The sequence below is a fragment of the Hydractinia symbiolongicarpus genome, chromosome 5 (assembly GCF_029227915.1).
Source record: "Hydractinia symbiolongicarpus strain clone_291-10 chromosome 5, HSymV2.1, whole genome shotgun sequence".
Taxonomy (NCBI): domain Eukaryota; kingdom Metazoa; phylum Cnidaria; class Hydrozoa; order Anthoathecata; family Hydractiniidae; genus Hydractinia; species Hydractinia symbiolongicarpus.
Window position 1 is genome coordinate 5,414,724 of NC_079879.1, and position 23,579 is coordinate 5,438,302.

Genomic DNA, 23,579 nt, shown 5'->3' on the forward strand with positions numbered 1-23,579 from the left:
GCATCAGAGTAGTGGCCATTTAACCCTTTTGTCCATGTTTGAAAAATGACGACATTGTAATTTTGTCCATGAGTTTTGTTTGGAATGTTTCGTGAGCGTCCAGACACGATTGTCCCGGACATAAACGTGTTGTATTTATGGGAACACCTGCTAAAACCATTCTCGACCCCATAGCTCTTTGAGATAAACTGTTAATCTCAAAGAGCTCCGGGTACGAGAATGCTTTTAATATCACAGCGATATTTTACCAATATAAGGAACAATATGAGCATCAACCAGCCTGTAATATGAGACAAGAGCAGAATGGGAAAAAAAAAGTTCATGGCATTTTGATAAAAGCAACAATATCTTTCGTCCTGAGAGACCTAGAGATTTTTTAAACCACAATCATTTGCGATGGCCAGCCCTAGAGAGGTTGGGATTACAGTCTCAGTCTTGGAAAGAAAGGCGAAAATAATTTCGTGCCTACAAACACCTTCTCTAAATAGGGTAACAATGGTCACAAATAATTTCAATCTGATATATTTACAACCTCGTTCCCAGGGCATAGCTCTAAAGTAACGGCTCAGGAGCCACAAGACCCTGGGGTCGAGGATGATATATTTTCAGCTGTTTGGAGAGGGTAACCTCAATATCAGTGCAAATCTCTAGGGAGGACTAATTCAAATTAGTTAAATCACAAGACATCTGTATCTTCTTTGCTAAACTTCCATAGAAAAGATCTAGGGGCTTGGTGATAAGACTACCATAGTCTTCTTCTTGTCCTTGCCATTTTTAACTATTCTACCTACCTAAACCTTATGATACGATAATATATTTCTAGATTCTACATTACAACAACAGCTATAGTTTTGTATTTATTTTTACGAAAAATGTAGATTCTTAAACGGCGAAATAACAATAATGTGTAAAACAAACCATAAAATACCATGTTTGTGGATTGACGTCCCCAGGGTTTGGTGCGTATGCCAACAAAGCCGCTAGGTGAAAAAGGAAAAATGCCCTGGAGACGAGGTTGGATTCGAATCCTATATGGATCGTTTTGAACCCTCCCCCAGTGTTTAATCAATATTCCAGCGAGGGAGAGCATTGCTTCGCTTATTCATACAATTTATCGAGCATGCGACCCAACCTTTTAGGATAGCAAAGTAAAGTTCTCTAAAAATGAAAGAGAAAGGGACGCCGGCAGGTAGAGGGAAAAGACTGCACACCCTTATCCTTAACTTGACACTGGTGCTTGACATGACTTACAGGATATATGAATTCATCACTATTGTAATGATCAAATGTTGGATTTTACGTTTTATATATTCTATATATTCTCAGATCCGGGTTAACATTATCAAATTTTGAAAAAGAAAACAAGGAATTTTTTAGAAAAATTAGCGTCATATTTAGATTTATCAGCAAAAATTATCTAACATATAATATTTAGAATACCAAAAGATTATTAGAACAGGAATTGTTGTAATTTAAAGTTTTGAAATTTTATAGGAGTTTGACCATAATATCTAACTGCAGTGAAAAATTTTCACTCCAGGTATAATTTGTGTGGTCATTTCTTTATACAACACCAAAAGTAGAGGCAGTTTTTTATTGATTTCATTTTGCTAAATGAGTTACATAGCTAAAGCTAAACAACCTTGTCCCCAACGCTCATCCTTGCATATGATATGCTGACAAGTTAAGTCATAGGGAATGAAGTTGGTAGCTAATGATACTTTATTGATTTAAAGTTTTACACTGTAATCCATATTTTTATAAAATTTCTTAATGCAAAAAAACCTAGATATGTTCTCCTCCAAAAATGTACAATTTTGTAGAATCTTCCACGGCTGAGACTAAAAAACATTATCTAATTGTATTGTAAAATTGCTTCGTTGTACTGAGTGTATAAACTTGAAAATTTGTATGTGTCCATAATTTTGATGCTGAATATATTGGTCATTTTTGAAAATGATCAGAAAATTTTAAGCACATTAACCCAGAAGAGTTTGTGTGTTTTACTTACTTACTTAGTTTGAAGTAAGTAAGTGTGTTTTACCCCATCTAAATGTAAAGTACAGAACAATATCAAGTGATATTGCATCCATGAGAATAGCTAGGACTCAAATGACACTAGCACCACATATTTGTGACACCCATCTTATCATACATATCTCAATATCTAATGATAACATGCTTCATTTTTGAATAGTGCTTTCACAAGACTTTTTGGAACTAGTTTGGTGTAATTGCTGAGGAAGACAACAAATAAAAAATAAGGTCAGTACGGTGACTTAATAATTTTGACATCTGTCTAAGTCCTATTCTAATGCTATACCTTTATGCAAAGCTGTTAAAAAAATGTTTTTTAAAAGCTGCTAAGAAGTAAACAAAACAATCCATCTCTAAAAAAAAGTTCAGTTTATCCAGGATATATTTCAGAAAATTACTGCTGAAATGAATTTTCTGGTCGTGTTATTTAGTCTGTGGTAGTATCTAACCTTTTATTGATTGCTGTAAATTCCCAGGAAAAACCACAGTATGGAAACAAATGTATTTCAATTAAAATAAGACATGTTTGTAAAGGGATAATTGGTGGAAATGGGTGAGAATGCTAGGGCTAGCTAGCAAAACTCTCCTGCTGACACCTGTCCTAAAAAGTATATAACTTTTGTTTCCAACAACTTCTCAATGTTTGCTTTCTCTCTTTTTTCCAACTTCTCAATGTTTGCTTTCTGTTTTTTACAACTTTTTCTTGTTTCCTTACCTCTTTTTTTACAACTCCTTGTTACCTTTCTCTCTTTTTTACAACTGGTCGTTAATTCCTTTTTTCTCTTTTTTTACAACTTTTTTTTGTTTCATTTTTTATCGTTTTCAAATTCTCAGTGCTACTTTTTCTTTTTCTTAAATCTTACAACTTTTCGCTGTTTTAATTTCAACTTCTTTATATACACCTGAACAGCAAGTTTTTTAAGCTTCGTAGGGTTATCTTTCTGTCGATTTAGAACGAAATACTTCAATTGCGCCAAGGTGAACCAACGCAAAGAAAAAGTATCGCTAAAGCAATTGGATAGGATTCAAGGTCATGTGTATAACATAAAAATACAAAACAATATTATAAATGCCTTGGGAAAGAAAGTGGGTGGGAAAAACTTGTTTAATTTCCAAGGAAATCCTGTCAGCTTATGTCAGAGGGCAATTTAAAAATCATGAATTAATATGCTAAGAACTAGTAAGAGAGACAAGGGTCAGTGGCTAATTAGGACAATATAAACCCAGTGTGTTATAAGTTTATACATATGTTAGCTTACTCCACGAGCTAGCAACTCACATAGACATGAATCTCTATTGCCTGGCCCCTTCGTTGTTGGTAACCAGGTCTTACACAAGCAATCAAGCCATGCGGTTCTTAACTAATGAGGAGATGAACACCATTGGAGCGCGGATGAAGCAAGTCTGCAAAACTGCACTTACAGGCGGAACAGACACACAATTATTTCAAGCACAAGGGTCTTTGCAAATAATAATAATAATAATAATAATAATAATAATAATACAAACTTAAAAACTTTTTTTGTTTTATATGCTTTAAGTTTTATTTAGCAACAGCATTTTTGCAATTTAATTGGGTTATTAAAATGCACAGCTTTGTTTTTTAACGGCGCCTGACATATTTATTACTTGTGGTAATTGTGATCATGATTATGAAACTTCCATGATGGCACATGGGAGATAAAAACAAAATCAAATAGATGCCTAACAAAGATTGATTAAAGGGGACAGATTATATTTGAGTTATCTTATTTTAAGTTATAAGAGAGGAGATGTAGCTACAGAAACATGCTTATTTTGTTTTTATACTTTCTAGGTGTGCAATCATACGCACGCCAAAAACAATAATGGCGTGAGCGGAGGTGTATGCGTGCGATTGCATGCCATTCCTGTTCAAGCATAAATATTATACAGTAGCACTTAAATATAACTACACATGTATGCAAATTTTACAGCCTTGAGAAGCATCCTCATGTCTGAATAAAGAACCTTTATTTATATTTTGTTTGTGCATAAACTTAATTGTTTTCTATTGTTATCATGCTACGTGAACCATAACACTAATATAATGATGACATGTAACATCCAAGCTATGTTTTAAAAGCACTAACGATAATAAAAGCTTTTGACAGTTAAATAGTTATAACTGCAACAACTGCTTTTGATACTTTTGTTTGCTGTGATTAAAAATAGTAGTTTTAATTGATATATTTTATAACAAAATACATTGATTTTTAAGTGTTTTCATGTTATTTCTACGACATTTTTTAACCATTGTAGGGTCATTTTTAAAAACTAAATACAGCGTTTTTTAAGCTTCGTAGGGTTATCTTTCTGTCGATTTAGAACGAAATACTTCAATCTTTAAGCTCTGATGCGAAATATCAGAAGAAAATACTGTGAATTTTAGGCTTCTACAGGATGTTTTCTTGTTATTCTAAAACGAATTGCAGTAATATTTTAAGCATCGTACGCCTGTTGTTTTATTGTCATCTCAGAACAGAATACGGGGAGTGTAAAGCTTTCTGTGATGTGTTTTTGGGTTGTTTTTTTCATGTACGACTATCCGCTATAAAACAGTCTAAACTTAGCCTTGTTATATACATTTTATATTTTTTCCTTTGTTAATTCCACAATATTATGTTAATTATAAGAATGAGTTTCACAAAGTAAGCTTATTAAAGATTTTTTGCGAGACTCTATAATTTTCGACATGCAAAAAAAGCTCGTGTATTTAACAATAGGTTAACAATTACAATGAAAGTTCTAAGTCAATGTTAACATATCCCCGGGTTAACCAAAGCTATGTGAGGAATGTTGCCAGGAGTGACCTAGTAAAGCGTGGGCCCTAATTGGGTCTGTGTAGCTCAAAATGAGCAATAAATACTCTAGAACTCTCCATCTAAGCCATGGGCCCTCCTGGAAATAATAGACAGGGTATATCCCTCGATTTTTGTGAGGCTAGCCATGTAAAATATACTTATCTGTCTATCTGTCTGTCTGTCTGTCTGTCTGTCTGTCTGTCTGTCTGTCTGTCTGTCTGTCTGTCTGTCTGTCTGTCTGTCTGTCTGTCTGTCTGTCTGTCTGTCTGTCTGTCTGTCTGTCTGTCTGTCTGTCTCTCTGTCTGTCTCTCTGTCTGTCTCTCTGTCTGTCTCTCTGTCTGTCTGTCTCTCTGTCTCTCTGTCTCTCTGTCTGTCTATAGGTTAACAATTACAACAAAAGTTCTGACACTACCAAGAGCTTGTGCAAAGGTGGTAACTATTGTCAATTTAAAGTTACATTTAAGCATTGCATTTACTGTAGTTCAGGAGTTCATAGCAGAACTAAAATTACCGTTTTCAAGAATAATTTGAGCGAATTTTGTCGAGTTTTAAAGCCTTCCTTCATCGAAAAGATATATAGGAGTTATTCCAAAGTTTTATAGCGAATATTAATCGGAGTGTACTATATGATCAGATAAAATAACCAAACTAAAAAACTTCAGAAGATAATGAAGTTATATTCGTTAGTCACATATTTTATATGTAAAAGTTTACTGTCCCAGATATTAACTTTACTAGTAAAATCATTACTACTATCATTACAAGTCTCTGTAGAATTAAAGATGTTATCCAGATAAGAAGATTGAATTGGCTGGGGCACTTGGAAAGAATGGAGGAGGATAATTGGGTAAGAAAGTGTAGAGACTTGATAGTTCCTGGGGCAAAGCCCAGAGGCAGACCGAGAAAGACTTGGCAGGAGGTTATAAGGACAGACTTGATAGAGAGGAAGTTAAGTTTAGATCTAACACAGTCTAGACCAGATTGGAAGAGGGTCATTAATATACTCCGTCCAACCCATGCTAGCATGGAAAACGGACGTTAAGCCGAGAATGATGATGATGATGATGATACTTAAGGTGTTTGATGGCAACTCATATTTTTTTACTGTGCAAAGTTTATCATTTCTTGAACATGATAGTTTAGTAGGCGACGTTTCGGGAGATCCTTCTCCCATCATCGAGCAAAGTAAAATGATCGTGCGCATGTATTTATATAATTGCAGAGGATCGAAATTCATAAAAATTAACCAATCAGAAACGAGCTGATAATTACAGTTAATTACGGTAATTAACATTTTTGGACCTGGATGTAGGTAAGTACTTCTTCTGTAGGGCTGGTAACCAAATCTCTGGAAGTTGATACGAGATGCTGTTTATGTGTTTTTTACGTTCTACACTGTTGATGGTTTCTTTAATCTTCCTGGCCGTTGTTCTGTATTCTCTGTCAATGATTTTCTTCTCATCCCAATTAAACTGATGACTTCTGCTCCTGCTGTGGACCGCAATTTCGTTTTTCTTCACATCTCCGTTTCTCACTGCGCGCATATGTTCTTGTACTCGTTGCTTAAACTTTCTTTTTGTTTCGCCTATATACATTGCATTACCATCTTTACACAGGATTTCGTAAACAACATTGCTTTGTTCTTTCAGGTTTATTTTGTCTTTTGGTTTAGACAAAGTGCTTCTTAGGGTGTCTTTAGAGGTAAGAATGCCTTTGATCTTGTGTTGCCTTAAAACTCGACGAAGGATCTCGCTGGTACCTGGTACGAAGGGTAGGAATGCTAATGCGATAAATTCCTCTGATGTTTCCTTGTCGTCTCCGTTGCATCTTCTCTTCATTTTATTTTCTACTTGCGTGATTTATGACTGTATCCATTTGCGATTAATGCATTTCTTACACATCGAATTTCTATTTTCCTCTCCTGTTTGTCACTGACTACACTGTTGGCACGATTCAGTAATGAAGATATGACACTTTCTTTGCAAGATTTCCTATGGTTTGATTCGAAGTACAACAGTACAAGAACATATGTGCGCAGTGAGAAACGGAGATGTGAAGAAAAACGTAATTGCGGTCCACAGCAGGAGCAGAAGTCATCAGTTTAATTAGGATGAGAAGAAAATCATTGACAGAGAATCCAGAACAACGGCCAGGAAGATTAAAGAAACCATCAACAGTGTAGAACGTAACAAACACATAAACAGCATCTCGTATCAACTTCCAGAGATTTGGTTACCAGCCCTACAGAAGAAGTAGTTACCTACATCCAGGTCCGAAAATGTTAATTACTGTAATTAACTGTAATTATCAGCTTGTTTCAGATTGGTTAATTTTTTATGAATTTCGATCCTCTGCAATTATATAAATACATGCGCAAGATCATTTTACTTTGCCCGATGATGGGAGAAGGATCTCCCGAAACGTTGCCTACTAAACTATCATATTCAAGAAATGATAAACTTTCCACAGTAATATGAATACTGAACAGACAAACCGAAATAATATCTTCAATAATCGAATTTTTATCAGTTTGGACAAAAAATACAGAAGTGTGGGTAAATAATTGTGACATTATTTCAAATAAATTGCTGATTGATAAAATAATCTTTTCACAAAAATAGGTATTTAATCAGATTTAGGCACCCAACCTATTTTTGCACAAACCAAATAGTACATTCATGTTTTTTTAAGGTTTTAATGTTAAAATCAGAAAGCTCTTTCACTGATTATCCATTACTCCTTGACATTTTCTGGATGTTAACACACTGAAACAATTAAAAGCATAAAACAAAAAACTGGTGCAATGCAGTAGATACACTGTCATGACTCATTGATATAAAAATATCAACTGTTTTTTATAATAAATATATGGATGAAAAAATAAAAATGGATTTATCTAAGCTTTGTATGTTAGTCACATTGAACAGCACACGCTTTGTAAGCACACAATTTCTAGATGCCCACAAAAAGTTTAAATTTTTATGCAGGGTTCGAATTAGAAAAGTAAAAATGATTCGCAAAAATTTTGGCGCTCTGTAACAAAGTAAGCCACCATATAGATGTGGCCTGGGAACACCTTGGATCAATTACTATTTTTCTATCGCTGTTCTTCATTCTTAAGTTCTTAAAATGCAATTTTTAAAAAGCATTTTTATTGCCGCTTGATGTTCTTAAACTTTTAAAATGCGATCTAAAAAAGATTTTCGCTTAAAAATATTCGAATTACAATTTCATCATTTTCTTCGCAAAGTGATTCGCAAAAATGGCATTTCGATTCGCAAATTGCAAACTGCTAATTCGAACCCTGGTATGGGAGTGTGATGATGGTATCACATTCCTAATTTATTTTAATGTTTAAATGTTTGATAATCTGTTGTTTTTTTATTTCAACCTTCTCAAGATTTTAGCATCAACATTAAGTTTTTTTTAAAAAAAAAATTGTTTTTTTTATTAAAAAACTAAGGTTTGCAAAATAAAAATTGGGAGATCTGCTCTACAAAAGTCGCTGTGGTTTTGCAGCATATCTGTAAGTTGACTTAGATTTTCTATTACCTAGGTAGGGGGAAATTAAATCGCAATTTTTTTAAATTTTTTTTTGACGCCCTACCAACTTGAAGAATTTAAAGAAGTTTATCATAAAATAAACATTTTGACTGGCCCAAACAGAAAAATATCTTTGGCATCTGTTTTCTGTTGGGTTGGGGTAATATGCATGACTTTTCGTTTCTTTATGGAAATAATGTGCATGAAATGTAATAATCAAATTGTATATTGTGTATTCAGATTTTTTTGTGTTTTTAGTGTATAGATAAAGTGAAGATGGATATTGTTATATGTTTTTGTTTACTTCTCTTGTCAAAATCAACTGCTGGTATAAATCCATATGAAACTCTAAATGTAAAACCATCAGATTCACAAAAGACTATTAAAGCAGCATATAAAAAACTTGCAAAAGAATGGTAATAAGTCATGGACAATCATGTTTTAGCTGTGTTTTAACAGGTTCAGTAATTTTTTTTTGGTAATTATTCCTACTTATTTAGGCACCCAGACAAAAGTACAGATCCTAATGCCCAAGCTGAGATGGTGAAAATTAATGAGGCTTATGAGGTAGGTTAGTTTCAGTTACCCAAATGGGTCTAAGTCTGTTTTTTATGGCAAAATAGTATAAAATCTTTTTTTGCAAAATTATTTTTATGAAAGGAATTTTGACCAAACATGTAATTATTTTTTGTGGTATATACATTTAAAAATAGACTGCCCACAAGAAAAGGTATTAATTTTTACCTTAATAACTATAATAATGTGGTATTATTTTTATTACAAACATAAAACAATCAAGTGATAAAGAAAGAATTTAACTAACAAAAATCAGTTTAGCCACTTAATATTCCATTATAATTGGCTTTTGCTAATTTAAATTTCTTTGTTAGTGTTAATTCAAAATTAGTTTTCTCTGATATTGAAGAATAACAACAAACTGAGAGGGGGTTAAGTATTTGTAGTATATATACATTTTCATTATGGTACATCGAAATTTCAAATCAAGTTATATGTTTGTTATACAAGTTTTGAGTTTAAAAGGTGACCTCATTCTTATACCTGCCATGTTAAATGTGGACATAAACTTTATAGTTAATACACACAAAACTAAAATTCTTGAAATTGTGAAGACTATATTTTATGCAAATACTTAGATGTCAAATACCTACTTATATGATACCTTTTGTGATTTTCTAATCCAAGTTTTTGATAACAATAGATTTTGTCCGATTCAGAAAAGAAAGAACAATTTGATCGCTATGGAACTACAGAAAAAATGTCACAGCAAGCAGCGCATCACCACTTTTATCATGAATTTAGAAAGGGACCAGGTGGATCCTATTCATTTATGTTTGAGGATTTCCCGTTTGGTGCGGGTTATCATTCTCATGCACAAAGAAAGTCAAACTTGTTGACAAGATACAGCTACCAGAATATTATTTTACCTGATAGCCATCATAAAGTTTTTTTAATAGCAGTATTTGGAGAGTTTTGTTTTGACTGTAAGTCCTCTATTTAAAATTCTAAATACCTTGATGGTATTAATTTTTTGCAGCTATCATGGATCTTGCAACAAAATCCACTGTTACTAATTTTGTTCTTAACAAATATTTTTGAAAAACACTCTCTATGAAACATTTGAACGATTGCACTGTTTCCGTTGTTATGATTCCTGTCTGAATGACTCTGTTTAAAAAATATAACAAATTATTGCCTTTTTGTTGATTTCGTTTTTTGCCTAATTTCGCAAATTTTTAGAGCTTGGTGAAAAGGAAACGATAAATAATCCTACAATAATTAGTACCTTTAAGTTTTCAAATCAAATCACACAATTAATATATAATTTTAATGTGATTCTTTTTAAATACAAAAATAATATTTTTAATAGGCCTTCGCTTGCAGCCAATGTGGGAAAAGCTAGCTGAAAACATGGACAGTGTTGGTATTGGTGCATATGAGCTAAATTATGATAGAAACCCCCATCTGGCTTATGATTTGGGCTCTCAATCATACCCACAATTCTTTGCAGTGGTAAATGGCAGATCTGTCCGTTACAAAGGAGGTGAAATAAGCGAACGACTTATTCGTGATTTCATTTCGTCTCTTTTACCACATTCTCTTGTTGATCGGGTATGTTTTTTTCTCTCAAGTTTTAACAGTTTTCGCCTGTTAAAAATAAATGTGTAATTTAATGCTATTAAACTATTTTGTATTTAGATTGTAGGGAATGAACGAGAATATTTTGAACAATCTTTCAAAGACAACAAACCTCAGTGTTTACTGTTTAGTAAACATATCTTTGTACCACTGCTGTTTCAAGTAGTAGCTTTCGAGTATCGATCAAAAGTGAAGTTTGCTTATGTTGATGTAAAAGATGAACAAACTAAATATTTTCGTGAGAAGTACAACATTAACAAGTACGATCCAACAGTTGTCATCGTCAAGGAGGAGCCCTCATTACCAATAGCTGTTACCACAGTATGATTCCACTTTTTTTGGTGTTAGAGACTGTTTATATGAGACTGAAGTGAAATTCCATACATTCGAAATTGTGACTATTTACATGTAGTGAATGGAAACCCAAAATGCATTTCACTTTGCCCAAGGCCCAAGATACTAATTAAACAGTTCTAAGAAACACGCCATTAACCGTACTAACCTAACCAGTTTGAGTTTACTCCAGGTGTTATGTAAACAGCCTTTTAACCAAGGAATAAAGTAACTGTAAATTTGTCATCAATTATTCTTATTTTTTTATTTATTTTTAATAGGGCTCCGCTTTAAAACGAGGAACTTTGCGGGAACTTGTTACAAAAAATCTCTATTTGTACATGCCAAGATTGTCATCTCAGACATTGTTTAATGAACTTTGTCCTATGAAAAGTGCATCCAGAAGATGGTATGTTTTGAATCTATTTTAATATATTCTTTACCTGCGATTTTTTTTTATATTTTCTTAATTTTCTTGTAGGCTTTGCATTGTCATGGTGACCTCTGAAAATGATGACTACAGTAGCCATCTTTGGAAGCTTAGACAAATGGCAAAAGACAAGCAGTTTGAAGAAAAAAGAGTTAGATTTTTCTACATCTTTAAAAGAAAACAAAACAAATTTTTAAATCAATTTGAAAATAGTGATGTACATTCTGTGCCGTGCTCCGATGGTTCTAACCCTAAAGATGTAAGTCATAATCGTTGATTATGATGCAACCACTGGTATTTTATACACGTGTAATAAGACTTGCTTGAAGTCGGGATGATGGGAGGAAACTGTGTGGAAGTTTCGTATAGTATATTGTTTCTGTTTCTGTTTATAAAATCCCAAACATCTTTTTCTCTAACCTGCTATTACATAGGAATTAAAATACCTCTACAAATCTCTGTAAATGCTACCCACATAGATTTAGTAAAAAACCTGAATATTAGAACATATGAAAGCAATCTCACAAAGTTACTTCTATTCACACCTTACTACTTGATGAAGTATCAATAGTTGTCGCATGCGTCTGTTACAATTGTTATATTTGACACTTTTAGTTATTAATTTTATGGAGAGCGCCAAGAAATAAAGTTTTATATGATTGGTTCGCAAACGGGTGGTGCAAAACAGATGACTCCGTGGCACAGTTAGCAAACTACATTGATGAAAATATTAGTGGCGAATCTGAACTGAAATATGAAATTTACAATCAAATTGATTTGATAGATGAACACTGGCATGTGAGTAAATTAATTTTTTTATTTGTTTGTGTTTGATTGCAGAAATATATTTGATAGTCGGTTCCTCATAAATCATCTCTAGTCAACTAAAACAAGATATATAACATCCAAATTACATCTTGATAATGGTCCCTTTTTATTTTTTAGGGTATGGCATGGGATTTCATCAAAAAAGTATATCAAGGTGTTCAACATGTTGTTGATTCAATAGATTCACCAAGTTGGTAAGTAAGCTTTGTATATTCTGTTAAGTAGGTTCTTCAAAGAGGAAGGAAATTGAAGAAAAAGAAATGGTTTGAATAAGGTGGCGTCGGTAGAAATCTCACGTTATGTATTGCTTAGTATTCATCATGTTTTCAAAAAAGTATTACTCAACTCGATAAATCTAGTTATATAAAAGTACCTCAAAGGAACAATTTTCTCGGAATTTAATTCGCGGTTGGCATAGGCCAAAGTCCCGATTTTTGATAAATTTAATTTTGGAAATTTGGTTTTTGCGATTTTTTGTGTATATTTTCCCGCTGTATTTTAGAATGATTAAATGTGTTGATATTATAGGTACAACGCTTCTTCTATCGGTTTTATCGTGTTGGTTGTGTTTGGTATAATGATCAGTTGTGTAATCCCTATTACAAGGTATAAACGTATTTCATGTGAATATCTTACCTGCTTGTGACGTCAAAATACACTTGCAAATATTGGTTCGCTGAGCGACCCTTCCCCCTTGAATAAGCCCTAGCAAAACAAATTTTCTCCCCTTCCTTGTTGAAGTGCGCAAATTGGAAAGTCAATTTTAACGAAAGAACGAAAATAGCAGTTTTAAATTGTATTTTATTAGAAGTGGAAACTTTGACTTTAATATCCTTTTTTATTATTGAAATGAAATCCCAATATGTCTGTTTTTATATTGCATAATTGATTGTTTTGAATAAGAGTCCGTCCAAATCTCATGAACAAGTACCCTTATGCTTAATCGATACATACAGTATTCTAGGTTTGCAAAAAAATAAGCATTTTTCTTTTTGAAAAACAAACTAGTTTATGTGCACGTGTTATTATCTTGTGTACTTTTGTTAGTGAATTTATTAGTGATACACCAAGTCCATCACCATCGCAACACAAACGAAATGTTAACAGCAATACCACCATACTTGGTTTAAAAAAACTAGACTCGACCAATCAGAAAACATTTATCCACAACTCTCCTGCAGGGAAAGTAACAGTGGCTGTTATAGTAGATTCATTAAATATCGATGACGTAGCCAGCTCTCCGATTATACAAGCTTTTGCAGATGCAATATATGGTTATACTTCGTAAGTTTTTTGTTTTTTAGTTGTACTTATCCTAAAGATATTTAAGAGAGTCAAAATCTGTCCTGTTTTCTAAACTCACTTATATTTTGCGCATGATTACTCTTCGAAGTTATTTTGAGCGAAAATACAAATTATTTAAGCTCTTCCCCACTTTTATTTGCTCAAAAATATATGTTGAAAAAACGTACGCGTAATTTGATCAGGAAATTAGAAAAAGAGAAATCCTAAGTATACATATCCGTGAATCTGTCTGTCTGTCTTTCTGTCACGCAAAATTGTAGAACCCGTGGATTTTTCACGGGCTAACGACTAGTGTTTTAAATTTCTGTACATTTCCTACCGTCAACTTTTGTTGTTTTTCAGGAACTCTTGTTATACGTTCACATGGTTATCAATAGCAGAAAATCTTATCTGGTGTACCGAAATCATGAATATCAATAAATTTGGTGAGTTTTTACCTGGGACGGTGTTGGCGATAAATGGGTTTCGAAAATATATTTATATATATAAGCCTGACGTTGTTACAACAGACAATCCGCAACTGTCTGCTAACTTTATCGGATTTGAAAGCAGTGAGGAGGAGGGCGATAGTTATCATCAACTCGAGAGAATAAAAGTTAAAAGGGCAGCGATAAAATTGCGAAAAGACTTTCCTAGATGGATAGAAAGACTTTACGAAGGTACATTGCCGAATAGAATAAAAATTGACAAATGGCCGATAATGGAGTCTTAACATCCGACTGCCCAAATCTCATTGAAACTTGTGACAAAAATTAAATGACAATTTTGAAATTATTTGTTTTTATTATTATTTATTGTTTTTGATATAAATATACATATAAAAAGTATTTATGGAAAATAAATGGAGTAATCATTTCAGATGTTGTAAAAAACATAGAAACAAAATAAATTTATACTTATACATTGGTACATGTAGAGCAAAATTGTCAAATCGATTGATGTGAATCAATTTTTAATTTTTCTCAATCTATTCGTCCATTTTCTTTTTAGAGGAAACGCGCCTGTACCTTATCGAGAAAAAAGTCGGTCAACAAGTTTTCTCGCCGATTTTTCTTTTTCCTTTTTTAATGCGCCACGGATTAAAATTTATTGAAAATCAAAAATCAAAAAAGGTGGGATGGTTTTGGTTTACATACTGAGTGTTATAACTGTTATATAAAAAAGAAGGATTTATTAAATTTTTTTGCTTGCATTTTATATTTGAAAAACTTCACAAGTGTAACGAAACGAAATAAAAACTTCAAATGAAAACACTCATTGAGAAATCCATATAAAGATATTTTTAACTAGATAAAATGCGACTACATTGGTAAAATTTAGTCAATAAAAAGTTATGTCATTGTTTATGGAGTTTGAAAGGTACTTGTAACCAATACAAGGGGAAGATGTTTTATATGTAGGCAATTTCAGGGGAAGTAGGGTGTATCGTTTATTTTCAGGGTTTTGATGCACTTAACTTGCGGTTAAGTATTCGTCTGTCATTACAAAGCTTGTTTAATGTTTTAGGCTTTTGATTGAATAGTACAAATTCTTCCTTTGCAAAATTAAGCGAAACGACCGATCCGACATATTGTTAAACTGGCGCACCAGTTTGCTTTTCTTTAAATTTCACAAAGTTCTTATTTTCCAGATCCGTCATAACTTTGTTTAACGCGTATATCTAAAAATAATAATTAAAAGATAATTTTGTACATTTTATTTTATAACCAATTGAAATTCCAAAATGAGGCTTAAGGATGCTTATGAAAAGTGCTTTTCCCAGGATCAATATATGCCTAGGTTATGCTTAATGGAAAAAAGATTTATTGAAATATGCTTATGAAAAACACATGATCAGGCTCAAAATATTTTTATTTGAGAAAAAATATTTTATTTAAATTTTAAACATTGTAGATTACAACTTTAATCTTACTACATAAAAAAAAACTGCTTACGAAACAAACAACATAACTCTTCACATCATATTCTTAGGCTACACATAATGCTTAAAAAATGCCTTACGGGTGCTTATAAGTATCATGCTTATAAAAAAGAATATGTATATAGTAAACTATGAAAATTCTGATTAAACTACTTTATATGTTACAATAAGATCTTACCAGCTGTCTTTGTTTTTTAACGAGATCTTCTCTCTCTTTTAATTTGCGCTCTCTATCAATCTGTAAAGTCTTCTTCAGCAGTATTCTTTCTTTCTCAGACTGTCTATTTCCTGCAATGGAAAATTTTTGAAGTTGTCGAACTCAGAAAAAAATCCAAATGACGGAGACATGATAAAAATTATCTCACCTAACTTTTGTAGTCTCTTTTTAAAACTTCTTTGACTCTAAAGTTAAAATACACATATGGAGTACACATTTATACAAAGAAATTAGTGTCTGATTCTCACCCAGGCTTGTCGACCTCTGTCTAGACGTTCCCTTTAAAAACATTTTTTGTATTTTTGTAGCTTATTAATATGAACAACATTTTGGGGAGAGTAACTTTCTTTAATTTAATTTGACTGAGAAGAAACAGATATATACAAAAGGGAGGGTTGGGTAAGCATTATTCAACAACAGAGTAAAGAGCCAGCGCTTCAACATTAACTGGTAGAAGAATTAGAGTTGTTGGTTTCACCAATTATTTTAAGGGGTGATACAAATCACAGGAAATTAATCCCCTAGAAATCTATTAGTCTTAAAAACAGTGGTTGTGTATGCATGTCAGTTTTTCCGCGCTCGCGTGTCGGCATTCTTTCTTTTGGCTTCCTTGGACATGGTTATAACTCTATGAATAGGCGGTCACAACTGAGTTGTTGTTTTGAAAGAGTGTACTATGTTAAGGCGTCTTTCCACTCACATTTGTTTGAGTGGAAATCCGCCTTTATGTTAAAGTTTGTTTAACTTGAAGATTTTTAAGCTAAAATTTAAAGTCACGTATACAGCTTACAGTTTTACGAATTTTTATTTTTTATTCATGTGTTTCTATGTATGTGCGCTTTGCCATAGGCTAGGTTGTTCAGTGGTATTGTGTTCATAATGTCGTGTCTGTAATCATCCGTAGTTGTGCTTCTCCCCTGGTCGGTGGTTGTTTAGTGTCTGGGCGGGTACGTGTTTTACCCTCAGGCTGTGATGTTACGTGAAGTATTTGTTAGTGTCTGTATACGTATTTTGTTTGTGAATGTGAATATTTTCGTCGTGTAGTTTGTTTAGTTCTGTGTAGTTATCTACCATTGTTTTTATTTATTGGAAATTATTTTGTTTTACGTATACAAATGTATATTTAATTTTATAGCGATGTTCATGTCTTAATGACTTATCCGTCATTTTCTCTGTATCTCTCCTTGCATCCGTAACAACAGTGAGAATTTCTGTATTATGAGTTATCCGTACATTTCATCCTTTAAAATTTTTATTTCATGGTTGGTTAAATTCTGATAACCTATTTCTTACAGCAACTATATACTAACCTACTGTGAACTAATGACAAATTAAATATGTAAGCTTCCAGTCAGAAACGCATGGAAAAAACCTTTATGATTTAAAATAGATATTTTTTCATTTCGTCGACTTCCCACTCCTTTGTTATTGCCGGCGACTAGCTTAGATATTTCATTGCTTTTTTATTAGTTATTATTTCCATTACAACTTTTGTCGCGGCGATAAAAGAAAACAACGATCTTATTGCTTCTGGTGGGAGCCAGACGCTACAATTTTAGGCGTCTGCCCAAGTAGTTAAAATAATGTAGGGAAAATTACCTTGACGTCTGCTAAACATGCCACAAATTCGAAATTATAGGTATCTGTAATAAAATACGGATTTTAATTTCTTACAATTGGGTTTTGCTTCCATAAATAAAGCAACTAGTTGTACATACCAGGACTACATGGTGGGACACATGGAATGCCATTTATGTTACCCGACTGCTTCTCAGAGTAAAACTTTTTCTTGCTCTTTTTAATTGGAGAAACTGATATTAAGTTTTTTAATTTTCTGTTATGTTTCTTCGGCAAAAACGTTTCTTTTCGTCCCGAAAAGGATTTAGTGTGAGCATAAAATAGCGTGTTTTTCCACTGCGTTTTTGTACACGGTGCTTTCACTACCACGTCTAATTTATTAGGTGAAACCTCTGTTGACTTGTTCTGTATGTTTTTGGCTTTGTTAAAAGAAGATGTTGTACATAATCGTGTAATGTTATGATTTGAGCTGTTAACAATAGGCAGCTTAATTGGTCTTTCCGAAGAACAACCAGTAGCTTTGCGAAGTTTATTTTTCTTTGCGTCGTTAGTAGTATCAGAAATGCCATCATTTGTCTCCAGTTTTTTCAACTCTTGCGACGCTTTTTTTTCAACCACAAATATATTGCTTGGTGTATTTTCTGTAATGAGAGTACATAATATAAAGAAAGTACAAAAGTATAATAAAAGTATATATAATTATATAAATAATAAATAATAAAATTTTACTACGCTTTTCTAAGAGTAATATCAGCTTGTTTTATAAAATGAAAAGTATAGCTACCTTTATCAATGTCATTCTTTTTCGTTGTACGTTGTTGATATTTACCACCTGAAATTAACTTTTTTCTTTCCAAAAGATTTGCACTATAAATATTTCTTTTTAGTGCACCTTGATCTATTTTAGTGTTAGCTATTATACAAGCTTCCACCTTGAATGGAGAAGTATTTCTTCTGTCATATGACCAGGTATTTTGCCGAAATATCTGTTGTGCGAGAAATTGGGCTTTTAAGGACACGACCATTTCCACAGTTGTTTTACACAAAACACATGCCTTTTGAAAGCTAACTACCTAAAGAATATTAATGTCTGTTCACATACAACGTTTTGTTTACATACATCAGCCGCCATTTTAGAAATAGAATTTGTTGTTCATAGAGATAGATTCCAAAATATGACTTTACAGAACAGTTCTTTATTTATTTATTTATAAATTTACTACTATCAATATTTGACAAAAGAAAATGGCGGAGAGACGTGGTGGTGGAAACAGAAATCGTTCTCGAAGTAGATCCCCATTTGGTAGGAAAAACTCCGAGCGAGATGGAATTCAGGATCGTTTAAAGCGGATAAGTGGTACTGATGGCGATCAGCCAACTGAAAATGGCATTAGCGATAATGTGAAAATAGACAGAGAAAAGGCATGTAGCTATAGCTAGCTAGTCTAGTAAACTAAATTCATCATTTTTCCCTTTTTGATATTTTTGATGAGAGAAGGGAAAAAATAGAGTTTAGGATGACCTACCTGACAATTTGAAATTTGTTATTTGAAACGGAAAAATATTAGCCACTCAAATTTCATATCATTGTTTTTAAATATTCACGTAATTATTTTTGCAGTCACCTTAAAAAATGGTAGAGGAAAAAATAAACATTGCGATATTTTTCGCCAGTGGACAAGAGGGTGCCGATAAGCCGCAAACGCCCGCATATATACAGGCGAGCTCGGGCGACTTTTCAAATAAAATTGGCGGTTGTCCCCCGGAAACCGCCTGCACTTTCCCGAACTCGCCCAGAACATTCCCGAAATCCAGTCCTTGGTTGGGAAGAAGGCGCTTGATGAGAAAGGAGTTAATAAAGTTTATATATAAGTTATTTATAAAGTAAACTTCTTCAAAAACCATCAAAAACAGTTCTTCTAAGAACTTCGCTACGACATAGTAAGTTTATTTTATTTTTATAGTTTTTTTGAATCATACATTAGTGTCTGTTTTTTTTTCTTTCGGGCATTGTTCTGGTCTATGCAGGTTTTTTCGGGCGAATACTTGAATTTTTTTCAAAACGCCTAACTCGCCCGAAAATGCCCGCACTTTTTACGGCGTATGCGGATTATCAGCACCCTCGTCAGTGGACAGCGCAGCTAAGAAAAGTAGAAAAAGAATAAACTTTGACCGAAACAAAGCAGGTAACAGCCTGGGAGTTTACATGAAAGACACAATAAAAATTAATGAAACTAGCTAGTACCGTAAACTATTTTTTGATAGCTTTAAACATTTGGCTCATCAAACTCAAATAAAGTCCTCCTTGATGTCTTCCATTTTAAATGTGATCTCTGCAATAGCATTTGAATAGCTAATGTTACCACAAGGGTGCCGATAAGCCGCATACGCCAAAAAAACCACGGGCGTTTTTAGGAGAGTTCGGCATTTTAAAAAAAATCAAGTATTTGCCCAAATAAACCCGCATAGACCCAAACAATGCCTGAAAAAAAAAAAAAAACAGACACTGATTCAAACTTACAAATAAACTTACAAACTTACAAATAAACTTACTATGTGGTAGCGAAGTTCTTAAAAGAACTGTTTTTGATAGTTTATAAAAAGATTTACTTGATAAATAACTTTTATATAAACTATATTAACTCCTTTATCTTCAAGCTCCTTTTTCCAACTATCGTCCGCATGGTATGTTGCATCAGGAATTGCATTTCGGGAATGTTCCTGCGAGTTTGGGAAAGTGCGGGCAATTTCCGACGACAACTGTCAATTTAATTCGAAAAGTCGCCCGAACTCGCCCTTTCATATGCGGGCGTTTGCGGCTTATCTGCATCCTCTTTGTTTATCAGTTCTATGGTTGTTATTTCTGAACTAGAATAACAGACTTTACAGTCAGGGAAAACAGCAAATTAGGATATGATCATGAACTAATTAGGCTATTCTCCAAATTAGCTATGATGTCCTAATTAGGCTATGAATTTTTTTTAAAAGCAAAAAAGTCACCGTTGATGCGCTATCCGCATCTTTATTTCATTCTCTTTGTGCAGCCAAATTTCAAAACTGTGATATTTAAAAAAATCGTCGCATTTGTAAAAGATATTGACCAAAATCGGCAAAATACTTTGCACATAGTCTAATTAGCTTATGATGGCCCAACTAGGAGATTCTTTCCAGCCAAACACCGTCTTTCCGCAACCACCATTTTAAAAATCAACATCCTTTTTAGGCTATTTGATATCCTAATTAGGTCATTTTCGCAAAAATTTAAATAAATGTAAACATTTTGTTGACCCGTCATTAGTTTTCGTTGAAATTTTGAAGAGTTAGGCACAGCATTGGTAAGAATCAAAGCAACAAGTAATATAGACGCGAATGTAAGTATAATTTTCGCAAAAGTTAAAAATATGGTTCCAAATCCTAATTAGGCTATCAGCATGGCTTAATTAGGAGATGATAGCCTAATTAGCTTAATTTGCTGTTTTCCCTTACTGCTTTAGATACATATTTAATATTGAAAAGGCAGCCACATTCTCTGGATATTATCCAACAAGGGAAATCCCCACAGATTAGTTCTCTTCCTTGTGTTACAAATACATGCCCGTGACACATACACAAGTTGGAGGGGTTGGTGGTTGGAGTGGTTAATTTTGCCAGAGAGAGGGAGCATTTCTATAGTTGTTTTCCTTTTTACTGAGAATACTGGATTTTTGCTGATATTTTTCACAATAAAAGCAGCCATGCCTTGAGGATATCATCTCAGGGAAATCCTCGAAATAGCGACAAACTTTGTTGTGCTGGAAACAAACTTTTGCCACACTAAAACACCCTAGTTCATGCAAAAAAAAGGTTAATACAGCACAATAGTTTACTTGAAGAATGTCACTAATTGTCTACATCTTAAAGTGCATTTTAACACATTTTTTATTTGTGGTATGTGTGATTATGATTAAGAAACTTCCATAATGGCACATGACAGATAAAAACAAAACGAAAGAGATGCGGAATTATTTTGCATGTTTCAATTTTTAATTTTGAACTTATAATAGGCAAGATGTAGCTACAGAAATGTGTAAATAACGGGCCAGGGCCAGAACTGATTTCGTCAGACATAGTTGCGTCTGGGTCGGACAATGTTCGATGTTCAACTGCACATTGTTGAGTGAATGTTAGCATAGCCTGCAGTGACGTATCCAGAGTTTTTTTGGGACTACCACTTTCTTATGCCCAACTTTTGCTTAGGTTAGTATCTCCGTGAGGCACCACCATGGCTGTTACCGAAGGGAAAATTTTGGGTTTTGAGGTCCCTAGATCGCTGAGCTTACACTTTATATAAATATTGTGACGATCTAGCAACTTTGTTTGGTTTCGAATATAAACCATCCCTTATAACAACTTTGCAAAATTGCTGTTGAACAGGGTGGGTATTTGCACAGGGTCAAGCAAAAAAGGAAAGGGCTGAGATGTCCTAGTTGCGCAATTTACATCTCAATGCCATGAGATGTTTATTTCAATGAGAGATCCACTGGAACTATGTCTGAAACCTCTTTGATAAAAATGGTTGCAATACTTACTGCCTTCTCGCAGATGCAGCTAGCGGCTGCTTTAAGCGTCACTATGTATCTTTTGCTATATTGCTCACAAGTGAGTGTGACATTACTTACTTGACATTTACTGTACTACTAACAATCTATTTTTCTATAACTGTAACTTGCATAAGTAATTATGACGTTAATCCGAAAAAACTTGCATGAAAATTTAAAATTTAGATCAACTATTGCTGCATGGTTGCAGTCATGTGAATTCCATGTTGAATTCCTGTATGTGTGCACGCAAACACTCGCCCAATTCTGAGGAATGAGAAACTAGCTGAGCTATTAATTGCTCCCTCGATTGCACAAAAGTTTATCCTGCTAAGCAATTTAATTTATCTCACAAGGAGACCAATGTTATATTTCTTAGCATTTGCAGTAAAAAAGTAACCAAAATATATAAAAAAGATGATATATAAAATAGATAAAAATTATTGCTTGGGTGTTATTTTCTTATTGATAGGCTTGCATGCAGAGAATGTCGGCAAAACTGTCCTTGTTTTAGAGAATGTGGAAAAAATATTTCGCATCTAAAATTATTCAGACCTTGAAGAATGGACTTCTTCGCTCTAAGGGAAACAAAGCCCAAGTTTTTAATGAATAGGAAAAATAACACTGTCTGTTCAAAAGATTCTAGTTGAGGTAAATTTTAATTTAAGTTCCCAGAGTAAAGGAGAACATAATGTGCCAACCCCTGAAGTGCCCCTTAATCGGATTGGATGCACAGGGCTGTATTGAATCGGTGCCAAAGTGTGAGAGTTATAATCACTAAGCTATGACACGACAACTTCTTAAATGTATTTTGCGGGTTTTACCCAAAATATTCCCGAACTTGCTCAAATTATTTCGAAACTAACCTGAATTTCTCCAAAATGCAAAACAGCAAGAGATCTTTAATTCACGAACCTATTTTTATGCTTTGATAATAACAGAATGCATTTTGAGGTTCAATCCTTAGAAAACTTTTAAGTTCAAATTTGCAATACTGTGATGTACTTATATAATGCTATTGTTCTTTTTCTTAGACTTGCCCTTTACTGTTAAGAGTGTTTTGTCAAATTGGAAAGCATCACAGGTATTGTTTTAATATCGTAGCTGAAAATTGATTCCTTTATTAGATAGCTATTTATGAAATTGCTTTTCTGAATGCTGAATTTTACACATTGGTTAGAAGAAAACACTGAAAGTGATAAATAAATTATAAAATTTGCTGTACTTTATTTATAATATTTAGAACAGAGGAGTTTGCTCATAACAAGACACCCTCGAATGAGCTGCAAATTTATACATGGTAAAAATAATTTAAATTTCGGTTTTGTTATTTTAGAAAGTTTTTGCTGCTATTTATCTGCACAGAAGTCGACACAATGTATTCTATGGGCTCCGGCTTAAGGTTGATATATTTTAGGTAGAGATTTGAATGCTTTTATAATTTAGGAAAGATGCTAGCTTAAAGGAACTCATGAGTTTGGTCAAGGAGGTTAACCCAGAAGCAAGACGTAAAGGAACTTATTTTGATTTTGCAATTATATATCCGAACTTCCAGCGTGGAGGGTACATATTAAAAGATATTGGTACGACTTGCTCTGGACAAAAGTGCCCGGATGATAACGTCACACTCCATTCAAAAAGGTTCCAAATCGGTGATTTTTTGGACATAGCAATAATGTTGCCTCCCAAGGAGAGAAGAGACAGTTTATGAAGATTCTGTAAAATATTTGCTTTGTATATATTGTGTGTTACTGCGCCATTATGCACACAGACGAGCTGTATAAGAACTAACGAACTTGGATTTTAATAAGAAAAACGTTATAATATAGCA

General features: G+C 33.4%; 3 protein-coding genes across 5 annotated transcripts; 2 read left to right on the forward strand and 1 right to left on the reverse strand.

Moving 5' to 3' along the window:
* The first annotated feature begins 1,188 nt into the window (after nt 1-1,188).
* Nucleotides 1,189-14,378, forward strand: LOC130644359 (dnaJ homolog subfamily C member 16-like). 3 transcript variants are annotated; one of them, XM_057449926.1, is made up of 13 exons: nt 1,189-2,265; nt 8,661-8,818; nt 8,903-8,969; nt 9,622-9,904; nt 10,291-10,532; nt 10,620-10,880; nt 11,174-11,301; nt 11,374-11,581; nt 11,938-12,120; nt 12,268-12,344; nt 12,679-12,756; nt 13,198-13,434; nt 13,798-14,378. In XM_057449926.1, the coding sequence occupies exons 2-13, from the start codon at nt 8,679-8,681 to the stop codon at nt 14,165-14,167; spliced, it is 2,274 nt and encodes a 757-aa protein (XP_057305909.1). In that variant the 5' UTR covers nt 1,189-2,265; nt 8,661-8,678; the 3' UTR covers nt 14,168-14,378. The 3 variants fall into 3 exon arrangements, with proteins under 3 accessions (XP_057305909.1, XP_057305910.1, XP_057305908.1); XM_057449927.1 differs by lacking the exon at nt 1,189-2,265 and having other exon boundaries at nt 8,336-8,818; nt 13,210-13,434; XM_057449925.1 differs by lacking the exon at nt 1,189-2,265 and having other exon boundaries at nt 8,337-8,818.
* A 122-nt stretch (nt 14,379-14,500) lies between these two features.
* On the reverse strand, nt 14,501-18,335 carry LOC130644361 (uncharacterized). Its single transcript, XM_057449928.1, has 6 exons — nt 17,956-18,335; nt 17,312-17,812; nt 17,193-17,236; nt 15,742-15,778; nt 15,555-15,664; nt 14,501-15,115 (listed from the first exon to the last, which is right to left on the reverse strand). The coding sequence occupies exons 1-6, from the start codon at nt 18,194-18,196 to the stop codon at nt 15,029-15,031; spliced, it is 1,020 nt and encodes a 339-aa protein (XP_057305911.1). The 5' UTR covers nt 18,197-18,335; the 3' UTR covers nt 14,501-15,028.
* A 52-nt stretch (nt 18,336-18,387) lies between these two features.
* Nucleotides 18,388-23,579, forward strand: LOC130644362 (histone deacetylase complex subunit SAP18-like). The gene is made up of 4 exons (XM_057449929.1): nt 18,388-18,593; nt 22,783-22,832; nt 22,992-23,048; nt 23,195-23,579. Exons 1-4 carry the CDS (start codon nt 18,417-18,419, stop codon nt 23,457-23,459), a joined length of 549 nt encoding a protein of 182 aa, XP_057305912.1. The 5' UTR covers nt 18,388-18,416; the 3' UTR covers nt 23,460-23,579.

Coding starts and splice junctions, on each gene's coding strand:
- LOC130644362 (XM_057449929.1), top strand. CDS start 18,417: ATGGCGGAGAGACGTGGTGGTGGAAACAGAAATCGTTCTCGAAGTAGA. Junction 22,833..22,991: donor CAAATTGGAAAGCATCACAG/GTATTGTTTTAA, acceptor TATAATATTTAG/AACAGAGGAGTTTGCTCATA. Junction 23,049..23,194: donor GAGCTGCAAATTTATACATG/GTAAAAATAATT, acceptor TTTATAATTTAG/GAAAGATGCTAGCTTAAAGG.
- LOC130644361 (XM_057449928.1), bottom strand. CDS start 18,196: ATGGTCGTGTCCTTAAAAGCCCAATTTCTCGCACAACAGATATTTCGG. Junction 15,779..17,192: donor CATGTTTAGCAGACGTCAAG/GTAATTTTCCCT, acceptor TTTTAACTTTAG/AGTCAAAGAAGTTTTAAAAA. Junction 15,116..15,554: donor TTAAAAAACAAAGACAGCTG/GTAAGATCTTAT, acceptor TATTATTTTTAG/ATATACGCGTTAAACAAAGT.
- LOC130644359 (XM_057449926.1), top strand. CDS start 8,679: ATGGATATTGTTATATGTTTTTGTTTACTTCTCTTGTCAAAATCAACT. Junction 9,905..10,290: donor TGGAGAGTTTTGTTTTGACT/GTAAGTCCTCTA, acceptor TATTTTTAATAG/GCCTTCGCTTGCAGCCAATG. Junction 10,881..11,173: donor TACCAATAGCTGTTACCACA/GTATGATTCCAC, acceptor TATTTTTAATAG/GGCTCCGCTTTAAAACGAGG.